The sequence below is a fragment of the Hevea brasiliensis genome, unplaced genomic scaffold (assembly GCF_030052815.1).
Source record: "Hevea brasiliensis isolate MT/VB/25A 57/8 unplaced genomic scaffold, ASM3005281v1 Scaf662, whole genome shotgun sequence".
In the NCBI taxonomy this organism is placed as follows: domain Eukaryota; kingdom Viridiplantae; phylum Streptophyta; class Magnoliopsida; order Malpighiales; family Euphorbiaceae; genus Hevea; species Hevea brasiliensis.
Window position 1 is genome coordinate 6,871 of NW_026615209.1, and position 14,235 is coordinate 21,105.

The window sequence follows — 14,235 nt, forward strand, 5'->3', positions numbered from 1 at the left end:
CCTTTGCTGGCCAGAAAAACGAAGAAAGGGAGAGAAGGAGTGGGTGAAAGAGAGAGTTGCGTACGGGTGAGGGATGGTTGCATGATTCTGTTTCAAAATTCCCATTTCATTTTTTCTTTTTTTAATTTTGCATTTCACGCTGCCCAAACCAACATCACTTCCATCAATTTTTCATTTATTTTATTTTATATATATATAATTATAATATAATATTTTTAACTTTTAAAATATATAATATTTTATTAAAATAACTTTATTAAATTTTCATTTAAAATAATATTTAATTATTATTAATATTTAAAATAAACTCTTACTTAATAAATTAATTAAACATAATAATATTATTAATCATAATATTAGTAATTATACTAAATTTAAAAAAATGTTAAAACATAAAACTATAATCTAAATTCAATAATCCAAAAGATTAAATCTAAAACTTTATAATAATCTTATAAAATATATTAAAATAACATAATAGTATTAAAATAATATTTAAATGCTATAAAAAAAATACAAAATCCATATTTTAAATTTTCAGGTTATTACATTTTTAATAAATTTTAGTGATTAACTTATAGTTTATTCATTCTTATAATTATTTTAAAATTATAATTTTTAATCAATATGTCATATACGTAACATAGAATTTATTTTTAAATAGAAAGAGAAGAAAATGAAAAATTATTATTTAACTATTATATTTTAATGAAAATAATTATTTAATCAATTTATTTAAAAAATATAATATTTAATTTCTCTATTTTTAGTTTGTGAATCATTTAATCATTTTCATTATTTTTTTAATCAAATTGATTAAAATAGATAGAATAGTTATTGATAAATACTAAATAATTAATATATTTAAAATTAAAAGAATTAAATAGTTATATTATTTAAATTATATTAAACGAAAAAGTTGAGTAAAAAAAATTTACTTTAAAATAAACTAAAAAATAAAGAGCTAAACAATATATTTTAAATAAAAATAATTAAGTAATTAATTTTGTTAAAATATAAGATTTAATATTAATTAAAAAAATACAAATAGTCCCCAAACGTGGAAATTGAATCAATTGCAACTAACAATCTTTGAGCCAGCGCAACATTTTTCTGCCACGTGTTATCCAAAAGAAGAAACAAGTAAGAAAACGGGTCGGGTGAAACCGTCAATCCAAGTGATTAGCCTTTGGCCATTGACTTTGTTCCTTCATGTATAAAAGCCAACACGAGTTGTGGCGGGACTGACTCCGAGAGGAGGCTTCAACGTGATTCGAGTTGCGAGACATCCACGCCGTGCCCAAAAACGACACGAAATCGCACCTTGATAGGCCTAACCTTTGACTGCTCAACGCGCGTAATTTGATCTAAAATTTTTATTTTTATAAGACCTGTTCCTCCTCATATATAAACTTGAATTCCATCTCCAGCTGCCTCAACAACACCCTTTCCTCTCTTCTTCTCTTTCTCTCCGTAGAATTTGCAGTAATGAAGAATCGAGGGTCTGCCAAAATCTCTGTCAAATGGATCCCGATCCTCTGTGTCTTTTGTTTTGCTCTTGGAATTATCTTCTCTAACAGGTTCCTCTTTCTCAATCTCTGTTTTTTTTTTTTTTGGGTGCTTTTTCATGGATTAAGGGTTGTGCTTCCTTCTTTCTTATTCTATCCTTTTTGCCGTTCGAGTTAAGTTGCTTTGATTGTGAACTTGGATCGCGTTTTTGCAGGGCGTGGGATGCACCTGAGTCCAACGGTCAGCTCATAGCGCAGGGTCGTCAAGAACAAGAGTTGCAAGTTATCTCCGAAGATTCCACAGCTCAGAAGGTTTGTGTCATCTCGCAAATCATCAAATGTGTTTTATTTGCTCTATTAAATTTTTAGGTTCTGAAATTTCATATCTTTGTCTTTTTGTTTTTAGATACTTTCACATGATAAAAATGTAATGGGCGAAGTCTTGAAAACCCATGAAGCAATTCAGTGAGTTCATAATAGCTCTGGATTTTATTATTTCTATGTTGGTTGACATCTTGGTTCACCTTTGTCCATTTCTTGGAGTTCTGCCAGATCGCTAGACAAGTCAATTGCAATGGTTCAAATGCAGTTAGCGGCATCTAGGAGTTCTCAGGAAATGAGCTTGGATGGCTCCGCTGCCTTGTCTCATGATGGCCCACCCCGGCAGAAAGTTTTCATGGTTATTGGGATTAATACAGCTTTTAGCAGTAGAAAGAGGCGTGATTCTGTCAGAGAGACTTGGATGCCTCAAGGTTTTTTTGTGATTTTGAAAACTTTGTTTTCTTTTTGGTGTTCTACGACTGGTCATGTTATAAAGGTTCAACTGGTTTTTCTTGTTTGATTAGGAGAGAAGCTTCTTCAATTGGAGCGTGAGAAGGGGATTGTTATTCGCTTCATGATTGGCCATAGGTGAATCACTTTCTTATTCTTTGAATCCTCTAAGCATTCATTTTGTGTTGGTAGGAAAGGCTTTAGTATGCCATAGGTGTAGACAATTGTATTTCTCTTAGAAATAAATTTATTGCTCTTTTGTTGCATCTAGGTCAGTTAATTTTAACTGGGTGTCAATATGAATGAATGCATGTGCTATTACTAAAGACCATCTGACTCTAAATCTGTACAAAAAACTTGCACTTTCGCAGTAGATTATTTCTTTTGTCCTTGATATTTTAGCTTTCATAAATTCTACCTGCTCTTGAAGCAAATTAGGAGAAGCTCTCTCATCAATGCCAGAATGAACTGATTCATATGCCATCAGAAAAGGCAATCTGACTCTAAACCTATACAAACACTACTTCATTTACAACATCGGCTGTCCTTAATGGACAAGACTGCATTACTAAAGCAAATAGTTAATTTTATTCGTATTGTATTCACTTGGAATCTCCTGCAAATCTATAGGGAACTAACATATTTGCTTTTTCAAAGGCCTATTTATAGAATGATGATCTTCTGTTAACTAACTATGACCTGTGCAACATTTTACACTACTGTATTTGCTTCTAGTGAATGTGTGTGTCCCAAGATATATAGTATAATCCTTTGCTTTCTATGTTTTAATAGTTCTTCATGTAGTATCTTCCTTTGTGTTCCAATAGTTGCATATTTTGGTTGGACTCATGCTTCTTGTCCAACCTCAGTAACTAATTAAATAAACTCATGCTAGCATAAAATATTTTAAAGGATAAAATTTAACAATTATTTGAAAGTGTATGCTACTTGCTATGTACTAGTACTACTATCCCTTAGTTGTAGATGTAGAATGTAAGTTTAAGATCAACTGATTTTCTTCTTAGATATAGGTTGAAACTGCCTTGATTTTCATTTATTGCAAAATGTGGTATGAACTCTTTGGTGAATCTGTCATCATTATTCTGCAGAATCTGCAAATCTGTAAGTAGGAGCATTTGCTATACCTCATGATACTGGTCTATAAAACATCCATTAGCGTTCACATTCTCATTCATTGCAATGTTTGAACAAGAAGAAATGGAAAGAACACTTGCACTGAATAAAAGCTGCTGCTTTACCCAGTATAATCTTTTTCGCCCTGAAGAGATGGCTAATCAAGAAAATCGGCCAATGTCAGAGACCTATATTGACAAAAACAATAATCCCTCTGCTGATATGACTTTGTACAAAGCTATTCTAACATAAAATTTCTCTGTTGTGTTGATTTGGGAACTGACCTTAATGATATGAGTATTCATTGTTTCAGTGCGACATCGAACAGCATTTTAGATAGAGCCATTGATTCAGAAGATCATCAGCATAAGGATTTCCTTAGGCTGGTAAGAATTTTCACGCGATATGTTTGTATATATTTGCTAAGACCTTGGGTGATTATTTTGGTCACATTATTTTACTATTTTGTAGGAGCATGTTGAAGGATACCATGAATTGTCTGCAAAAACAAAAATTTTCTTCTCCACTGCAGTTGCTAAGTGGGATGCTGAATTCTATGTCAAGGTGGATGATGATGTCCATGTTAATCTAGGTAGACATTGTCTCTTAGCACCTTTTTAACATCATGTTGTTGAAACAATTTCATTTTGCTGAAGATGATTTTTACGCTTGTTTCTGTAGGCATGCTAGCTGCTACTTTAGCACGGCATCGTTCAAAACCCAGGGTGTACATTGGCTGTATGAAGTCTGGGCCTGTTCTTGCTCAAAAGTAATCCTCTTGGACCTCTTATATTGATGAGAGTATAAATGCTCTTTAGCTTTGTCCTTCAAAGTTGTGAAGCATGTTTCTTTTGAATTTTTTGTCAATTCTTCAGGAATGTCAAATATCATGAACCAGAGTATTGGAAATTTGGAGAGGAAGGGAACAAATATTTCCGACATGCAACTGGACAGATATATGCAATCTCAAAGGATCTCGCCACATATATCTCAATCAACCAGTAAGGATAGCTATTCTTTTGTGGAACTAAACAGGCCTAATTTGCTGCCTTCTGAGCTACCATATATACAGTCTTGGCTCCATTTTGAATGAATGGATCCTGTGATTTGGGGATTTATGCTGGGCTAAAATGTTTTGTATACCTGTTCTGACATCAAATACTTTCAAACATCAATTTCCAAATGGTCTTTTGTTTTGGCCATGGCGAAAAAAGTACCTCTAAAGATCATATTTGATGAATATGGCTGAAACAGATTGGTTTTTAGGTCCATCTAGTGCAGAAACCCGAAAGGGTACTAGATGCAACACTTTTTGGTATTTGCACATAAAATTTATTCTTCCAAAAGCAACTGTGAAAGTTCTGTGTTCATTTATTGCTAATGCAGGCCCATATTGCACAAGTATGCTAATGAAGATGTGTCACTTGGATCATGGTTTATTGGTCTTGAGGTTGAGCACATTGACGAACGCAACATGTGCTGTGGAACTCCACCAGGTACTGTTTTGAGGGGAGGGGCGGGGGCGTTGTGGAATAAGTCTATTGTTGAGATTTTAATAATCATTTAAACTTCATCTGTTCAATATATTTTCTTTTTTTGTTGAGTTCCTCTTCTTATTGCCTTTCCCCTCTCCCTAAATTTTCTGTATGTATTTTTAACTTGTATTTATTGCTGCTTTTGCAGATTGTGAGTGGAAGGCACAGGCAGGTAATGTATGCATTGCGTCTTTTGACTGGAGCTGCAGTGGAATATGCAAATCAGTGGAGAAGATCAAATTTGTTCATGGAAGATGTGGTGAAGGTGATGGAGCTGTATGGAGTGCTCTCTTCTAGATTAAAGTTGGATGATGTTACTTGGGCAAATGAAGATGAGTTATGTATTTATTATCATGGTCTACAAAATGCTGAGAGGCAGTTGAGGGTTCAGTTAGAGAAAGCACAGCGTGGTAAATACTATACAGTTTTCCAAATTTATTGCTTCTTTTATTTGTTGGAGATGCTTTGCAAGAGTTTGGAGGAAGAGCTTGTGCAGTGTTTTACACGGGAGCTTTTCTTTCAAGATGCTAGTTGTTGCACAGACATGGTTTGTAGAAGAGTGTATTCAACACACCTTACTCGATAATTTATAGTGTGGAAGGATACAATACAGAAGTATGTATACAAATCATTATACGTTTACATGGTAGCTGAATAGTTCTTTCATTCTGTTTCCCCCCTCCCCTCCCCTCCCCAAGGAAAAAAAAAATACTAGGTAAAAAAAAAAAAAAAAAAAAAAGAATCTTATTTGATTAGAATTTGTTTAGCCAGATGTAACTGGTTGTAGATCCTTCAAATTAGCAATACAATACGTAGTTTACTAGAAAATAGATAGCCGTGCTGCAAGTTTCATAATCTATTTGTGCAAATTGAAGCTCCATTTGTTTATTTGCCTTTATTGCCTTCTGTTATAGTGCCATTGTATTTTACAATAGCCATAAAAAAAGAAAGGAAGGAAAAAAAGAACCAAGGTGATCAAATGAAGCCTTATATTTCCAGCGATTTATGAGCTTCACTTTTGGTATAGGACTGCCAACCATAATTAATTTGTAATTAAAGTTATTAATTATTATGCTATTGGTGGGTAAATATCCCGTGAGGTTAAGTGTTTTCATAAAAATTAGTAAAATTTCAATTTTTTTATAAAATTCATTGAAATTCAATTTTGATTTTATAAAGTTATTGGGATCATGTCTTCTTAAGATTATTTTGGATATATAATTCTATTTTGGCAATAATGTTTCATTTCAGTTGAAAAATGCAGTCAGATGTTTGGGGTGGTATTAAGTGACAATCTCACTAGAGAACTTTACATATAATTTTATTACTATTAATGAATATCTCCGTGATTTTTTATGTGCACTGACATTCCAAATAATTCAATGGTATAATTTTTTATTATCTGCATATGATTTTCTTTTTTTCCTAGGTGTTCATTTTGTATGAACTTTTAATTTAATATTTTTATTCAACGATCATAGTTATTGGCAAGAACTTATTAAATCAATCATTTAGGTCATAATAAATTAAAAGTTGACCTAGAGCCTTGAGCATTATACAAAGATGTGTTATAAGAGTAACTTATTACGTTTTATTACTATTAATGAATATTTCCGTGATTTCTTATGGGCACAGACATCTCAAATAATTCAATGGTATAATTTTTTATTATCTACATATGTGGCTTTTTTTTTAGGTGCTTATTTTGTATGAACATTGAGTTTAATGTTTTTATTTAGCGATCGTGGTTATTAGTAAGAACTTATTGAATCAATCGTTTGAGTCATAATAAATTAAAAGTTGACTTAGAGCCTTGAGCATTATACAGAGATGTGTTATAAAAGTAACTTATTACATTTTAGGTGGAATTGCCACAACATGGGTGTTCTTCTTAGCAATAATTACTGTAGTAGCCATTTTGAAAGGCATTATGGCATTAAAATTTTCAAAGTTTTGTCAAGACTTGGTTTAGGACTCGTCATATTTTGTTTTGTATTGCTAATTAAAAGTTAAAAATTTACAAATTAATTTATTGACTTGTTAATTATTTTTTATATAAAATTATTTTATTTTATTATTATTTTTTTAAAATAAAGTGCATAAAAAGTATCTAATCACACCTCTCGCTGTCAAATCCTTTAATTTCCTCCATTTTTTCTCTGCCAACTAGTTAAGTAATTTTATTTATAAAATAATTTATCATTCAACATATCAACATACAAGTTTTTAATTTTTAATTATAATAATTTTTATAAAATTAAATTAAAATTTAATAACTTTTATAAAAATATTTATAAAATTAAATAATGCACATGATAATCAGCTATTATTAGTAGGCGGCTTTTCGTATGCAGTGGGGTAAAATTTAAAATCAAGTAAAGCTTGTCTTAAGGCCGGAGATTTGTCAGCCCAATAAACGGCACCAGGCCTTTGTAGCTCATAAAAAAGCAATTAAGTTGAAGCCTCGTTTCCTTAGCTCGGTCTGTCGGTCTCCTCCTGAAGACTCACAACGTGACTTTGTACCAAAAACAAAAATGGGTTTTTTCTTTTTTTTTTTAATATAGCTCACTGTGCTGAATTATGACGTCGATTCTTTATCGCTCTACAATATGATTCGTTTGCTGGGGACTAATTGAGCTAGACTGTACTCCTGTCTCCATGGACTTCCTTGCTCTTCCGGCATCCAATTTTCATTATCTAATTCCAAGACCTAAAACTGTGGTTTAAAAGACAAATTAGAAACAATCAGACGGTGGGAGATTCAGGAATGGAGAACGCTGATGTCTTCCTTGGTTTGCACGACTTCTTAGATCGCATGCGCCAACCGTCCGCCGCCGATTTCGTTAAATCCATAAAGAGGTATCTCTTTTTCCGATCGCAATCTATAAACCCATATTTTCCCCCTTTGTTTTGGTTATAATGAGATGGAAACTGGTGCCGGCTTTTGAATTAAGCAATTATAGCTTGTATTTTTATTGCTTCATATTGGTTTTTCCTCGAATTTAAAGTATTGCTAGTTTACAAGGCAAATGCTGCAAGTTTTGAATGTGTTTTGCTCTTTATGGCAGCTTCATTGTCTCTTTTTCAAACAATGCTCCCGATCCAGAAAGGGACGGTGCTCTGGTACAGGAGTTCTTTGCCAACATGGAAGCAGCTTTCAGGGCTCATCCACTCTGGGCTCGTTGCTCAGATGAGGAACTAGAGAGTGCTGGTGAAGTGAGTTATTACTGGACCTTTACTTTGTATGTCATCGTAAAATTATGGTGATGGTTTGTGTTTTGTATATGTGAATTAGTATTTCAATTATACATGATAGGGATGGAGGACTGACACCATAGGAAGTATATAAGTGTGTTGTGAAAAAAGTCATCCACATTATTCCAAGTCTTTCATAAGATGATGTGTGGCGTTGTCATCCTCGACTTACAATTCATTCATGCAATGTACTTCTATCTGTTGGTTATTAATCGCCCATGACTCATGATATGAGTCTCAATGCTGTTTAGCATTTCACTTTTCTGCTAATGCATATGAAGTCTAAAACATGCAAAAATGATGAGCTTAAAAACAAAAAATAGCCTGAGTGTTTAGGGGTGAACTTTTGGTTAACCAAATTGAACCAAATATTGAGCTAACCAAATTTTTAACCGACTCTAAAAATAATAACCAAATTGAAATTGAGAAAAAAACTAAACCTAACCGAAACTAAAAAAATATTCGGTTGGTTATCGGTTATAGTCGAATTAACTAAAAAATATAATATATATTTTATATTATTAATTAATTAATTATTAATAAAATATATTTTTAATATTTTTATCTATAAAAATAATAAATATGATTTATTATTAATGAAAGAATAATTTCAAATTAACTATTATTAATAAAATTATGAAAATAATTATAAATAACATATTGTTAATAAACTATAATTCGTATATATTAATTAATATGAATTTAATTATTGTGGTTACCAAATAAAAAATAACCAAAACGATAACCAAAATTTTTTAGAATTACTAATTAAAAACCGAACCAGATCAAACTTACTCTTAACAAAATAACCAAATTTTATTGGTTTTGTTCGGTTCGGTTATTCAATGCACACATCCCTATGAGTGTTGAATGGCTACTAAGCTAACAACTACTTCCTGTCCTTATTTTTTGTCCACCTTAGATTTCAGATGTCAAAAAAACCACTGCCTTCGTACTGAAAGGTGAGATTGTGTATTTTTTGGAAGTTAAAGCAATGTGCAGTTTTTGCAATAGAAATAACCAGAACAAACTGACTTTCCGTCAATGAATTTTTAAGCTAATGAAAGTTCTGAGAGAGGGTAACATGCATCATCACTGATACCTACAACCATCTTTAATTCCTTGTATGTAGCTTAGTTTTTTTTTTTCCCCTTCCTAAGGTATAACAGAATAGGGTTAGGCTACCAAATTTTCCTTGAGCTATGGCCTTTAGACTCTACATTTTACAATAACTGATACTTCCCCAGCCAGCATAGAAAGATAGAGACCTATAACTCCACAAGCCAGATGGATTTTCTGCTAGCATAGCAAGAGGGATCACTAATTGCAGTTCTCCCATTCCTAAGAGAAAATGTAACAGGGTGAGGGATATTTTATGCAAGTCATAACCCTTCATAGTCTACTCTTACTGTTTGACAATTCATCAATTATCATTGCATGAGAGATGAACTTGGCTGAGTTAGCAAGTAGGTGTATTTTGACTCTTTGCTAGTCCTTCAATTCATCAAGTAAGTGTTGCTTGGGTTAGTGGCAGCACTTCCCTCAGTCATTGACTGACTTCAGATTGGAATTCATTTTCTTCAAATGAAAAAGACAGGTGATCCATGGTGCTACAAGCATTCTCCAAATATATTATTCAGGTGAATTACAACAACATGAAGCAACAATAAAAAAAAATTAAAAAAAAGGTGAAAGAAGAGGAGATAAGGAAAACACAGACAACAAGGGGGAAGTGGGAGTTTTGTCATTCAACATATTCACTTTTAATCTTTCATGGGCTATGACTGACATCAGAGGCCAAATTCAAAGCCATATCAAATAAACTCTTAGGGCTGCATCAGAGGATGCAAAGGTGGGAAGTTTTAAAGAATGAATCAATTGATATTTACATTAATGCCAAAAATCTACCTGGCTGAAATTCTCAGAAGGTACTTGATCATTCCTACATCCTGCCCCATTAAATGTGTATTTTTTTTTTCTTCATTAAGAACCACATTGCAGTGAAAAGAATAAAACCTTTCATAAAGTATGACTTCCAATACTTTTGAATGATTTATATTCTATAATTGCTTGCATGTCATGTTATTATTTCCCTTTCTGGTTTCCCCACCCTTGGGCGTGCTGGAAAAAAACAAACTACATAATGCTGTTGACAGATGTTAATCTTATTAATTTAGATAAGTTACACCTGGCTTTCTTTCAAATACAGGGACTCGAGAAGTATGTAATGACAAAGTTATTCACCCGTGTATTTGCTTCACTTCCAGATGATGTTAAAGTTGATGAGCAACTTTCTGAGAAGATGTCTTTGATTCAACAATTCATTAGGCCAGAAAATTTGGACATTAAGCCAACCTTTCAAAATGAAGCATCTTGGCTGGTAAGTCATAGGATTCACATTTTAAGTTATATTTCTTGTCCATGAGCAGAAGACTTCTTCGTCTGCATGGTATACAAATATTCTGGATGAAGTTTTGAAAAATCGATGCAGTTCAAGCAGTTATGAATGGCTGAACATAAAAGGAACAGGTTTTGAAAGTTATGTTTTAAGAAAGATCAAAATTTAAGTATATCTGTTAACTGCAACTTCTATAGGTGAGCCCTTGCTGTCAATGATGGATTGCTGCAAAATATACCTTGTATCATCTTTGTTTTACTTTAATTGTGTCTAGTTGTGGCACACAGTTATTTGTTTTTCTACTTGCATTATCATCTGTGCGTGTAGAATTTTAGAATTGAGCTCATTCATGGTGGAGCTGATTCATTCACGCAGAATTTTGGAACCTTCTGATATAGTATGTTGCAGCAAGGACTAAGGAGTAGTGTTTTCTTCAATCTTGGAGAATTGTAACTTGTTATACAAATTAAGGTCAACCTTGTCAGAGTTTGTTTGAGATTCAATTCAATTCTGTGAATGCGTTTCCCCCCTGGAATGTTTACATCCGTGTGTGTGTGTGTGTGTGTGTGTGTGTGTGTGTGTGTGTGACAACCTTAACAACTCCTACTTTGACCAATGACCAGATTATGATAGACCATGATTCTTGACATTGATTCTTGACATTCTCAAATTCATGTGTTTTATTTCTCTTTAATTCATATCTATGTGGTTGTAGCAACCAAATTATATCTTCTGGCTGAGTGGGATCCTCTTTACTGGAAATAAGAGGAAGGCTGGATTTAGATACTGGCTATTAGTGGTGACTATGGGTTAAAAGCCCTCACAAGTCGCAATAAAATTGAGCTTGTCTTATTTATCTTTATTGTGATCTTACTGTGTACCTCTCTGTTTGTGTTGTTAGCTTGCCCAGAAAGAACTGCAAAAGATCAATATGTACAAAGCACCAAGAGACAAACTTGTGTGCATTCTCAATTGTTGCAAGGTCATAAATAACTTACTGCTTAATGCTTCAATAGCATCCAATGAGAATCCTCCTGGGGCTGATGAATTTCTTCCTGTACTAATTTATGTTACAATGAAGGTAAGATCAATAAATATGAAGTTCTTGTCCCTTTTGCAGACTTCCATCCTTGTGAATAGTCAATTTGTAGACAATAAATTGCATTATGCATGTTAATGGAAAAATTACTGAAACCGATGGATGCATTTCCTTCTATGTTAGACTGTTAATCTCTTACTTTGACCCAATAAATTTTTGACTCCTGTCATAAATTTGTAACTTTTCTTATGTTTGTATTTAACTTTCTTGATAAAATAAAACTAAAGAACCATAAAATTCTATGGAATCAATTCTGTTTACTGGAAGTACGATCATGTGCATAGCATCCTTCTGCCTGTTGAAAGTCTATATCATTTATAGTGGCACCACGCCTGAAAGAGTGACAGCTTGAAATTAATGCACATTCAACTAATGCAGAAGCCTTAATGTTTTTAAAGTTTTCTCTTGGTTTAATTCCATTTAAAATGTGATATAAATTTCACACAATTGTTTCACTTCACTAATTGTGCAGGCAAACCCTCCACAGCTGCACTCAAATTTATTGTATATACAACGGTACAGGCGTCAATCCCGGTTAGTTGGAGAAGCAGCCTACTTTTTCACAAATATGCTCTCCACGGAGTCTTTCATCTCAAACATTGATGCTAGATCCCTTTCAATGGAGGAAACTGAATTTGAAAAGAACATGGAATCTGCTCGAGCTTTTCTGTCTGGGCTTTCAACTGATTTGGATAGTCAGTCTAATCAAAGTGATCAAAAGGTAGAAAATAATCTTAAAACAGTACTTATAGAATCCAAACTTCAAGCTTTAGATTCTAGTAAGGAAAGAGAATTGTCTATTAGATCCAAGTCTTCTGAAACAAGATCTGGCAACATACGTTACTTGAAAGATGAGTCATCCATGGCAAAGGTTCCATCCCTCTCAGATATAGAGAATAAAGGAGCATCGATGCTTTTGGAGGATGATCTGGCAAGCATAGTCTTTCGAGAATACCCCTATTTGTTTGCTAATACCGGTGATCTGACGATCAGTGATGTCGAAGACCTACTAAATAATTACAAACAGCTGGTTTTCAAGTATGTTTGTCTTTCCAAAGGTCTGGGTGGTGCTACCCCATCTCTTCATCCCTCCAATTCTCAAGTTCATCTCCACCATGAAACTGAAACTGTCAAAGAACATCAGGACACTGAAGTAGTAGAGCCAAATGATGAATCACAAAAACAGATTACTATGGCAAATAGCTCCAGCACAGTTTCTCTTGCCAGTGAAGAAAATTTTGAATCAAAGTCCCCACTTGATGAGGCAGTTGCACCTTAAGAGGAGGGAAAGGAGGAGAATTTTCATTGATAGCTCAATGTGTCTGAGCCCTGTCTTCTGAGTAATGCAACTTTCAACACAACAGCTATAATCAGAGCTACTTGTTCCTGTTTCTGCTAAAAGAACTGTTCTGACTTTGGGTTTCCAGTGCAGGAAGAACAATTGGAAATTTTTTGCTTCATTTTGCAGCACATCAACTGGTATTCCCATGGAGGTGTACTTACGACAAGCCTCTTGGCAACACCTGATCCCAGCATACATCTGGCCATTTTTTTTCCCACAGGTGTATGTAGCATAGATGATTATATGTTGGCAGAATGCACATGAACATGGATGATTAAATTTTTGACGACAGTACCTATCAAGAGGTACATCCTTGCAGTTTTTCCCCTATTTTTTGTTCTCTAGTAATCCATGTTTCTCAAATTACTGTGGTACTGCTATTGGATCTCTTATTGTGTTGCTTGCTTTTATTTTTGTATACTGTCGAGAATGATTAGATTCTAATTGTTGTAGTTTTTTCTTGTGAACCAAACTAAATCTCACATTTCAAGGCCGCCTTAAGATTCAGAAAATGTGAGCAATAGGACGCCAAATCCGTGGTTTCATTTCAAAGAATCACAGCAGAAAATGCAACATCTCTTCATCCTGCTTTGTTATTGATCACTATCTGTCATAGAAGCTATGTTTAATTCAGTAAAACTAATATTGTTAAAAGTACGTTGCTGAAAAGAATCCTCCTTGCCAAGTCTTTTAAGAAGATAATCATGTTTATATTCATGGATTCGACCGACGTCACATTCAATCTAAAATTGCATTAAATTTAAAGATTTTTTTCATTTGTATGTTCATCACTTAGTTGATCTTTTCATTTCGAGATTTTCCCACTCTGCCCTTGCAATTTCAACATGTAAATTGGAAGATAAAGCTGTGTATGAAATGCCGTGTTGGAGGCTGGAGGATGATTGTTCTGCGAAGGTGCAATATTGTTTGTTTGAGCTGTGCGGCCTCTTCATAGGCAGGCAGAAAGGCAGATTGATTATGGGTTCTTTTATCGTGCTTTACAACTAACATATTTTTATTTGATATCGTATGCATATGAGATCGGATAAGGGGGCGAAGGGAGGAGGGGTGGCTTTCAATTTTCAATTATTTTGGGAATTGGGACCCTAAATAATTTAATGCTCAGACAGTTCAGGACATGGGGTCTAAGCTTCCGACTTACGTTCATATTTATTAAATATTTTTTTTTATTT

General features: G+C 33.5%; 2 protein-coding genes across 2 annotated transcripts; both read left to right on the forward strand.

Moving 5' to 3' along the window:
* The first annotated feature begins 1,224 nt into the window (after positions 1–1,224).
* Positions 1,225–5,597, forward strand: LOC131177627 (beta-1,3-galactosyltransferase 7-like). The gene is made up of 12 exons (XM_058142686.1): positions 1,225–1,357; positions 1,478–1,580; positions 1,724–1,820; positions 1,915–1,973; positions 2,061–2,260; positions 2,354–2,417; positions 3,727–3,799; positions 3,885–4,005; positions 4,095–4,182; positions 4,289–4,414; positions 4,800–4,909; positions 5,097–5,597. Exons 2-12 carry the CDS (start codon positions 1,489–1,491, stop codon positions 5,243–5,245), a joined length of 1,179 nt encoding a protein of 392 aa, XP_057998669.1. The 5' UTR covers positions 1,225–1,357; positions 1,478–1,488; the 3' UTR covers positions 5,246–5,597.
* Positions 5,598–7,519: 1,922 nt separating this feature from the next.
* LOC131177628 (vacuolar protein sorting-associated protein 9A-like) lies at positions 7,520–13,452 on the forward strand. Its single transcript, XM_058142687.1, has 5 exons — positions 7,520–7,807; positions 8,017–8,164; positions 10,413–10,583; positions 11,503–11,682; positions 12,173–13,452. Exons 1-5 carry the CDS (start codon positions 7,716–7,718, stop codon positions 12,977–12,979), a joined length of 1,398 nt encoding a protein of 465 aa, XP_057998670.1. The 5' UTR covers positions 7,520–7,715; the 3' UTR covers positions 12,980–13,452.
* The last annotated feature ends 783 nt before the right edge of the window (positions 13,453–14,235 follow it).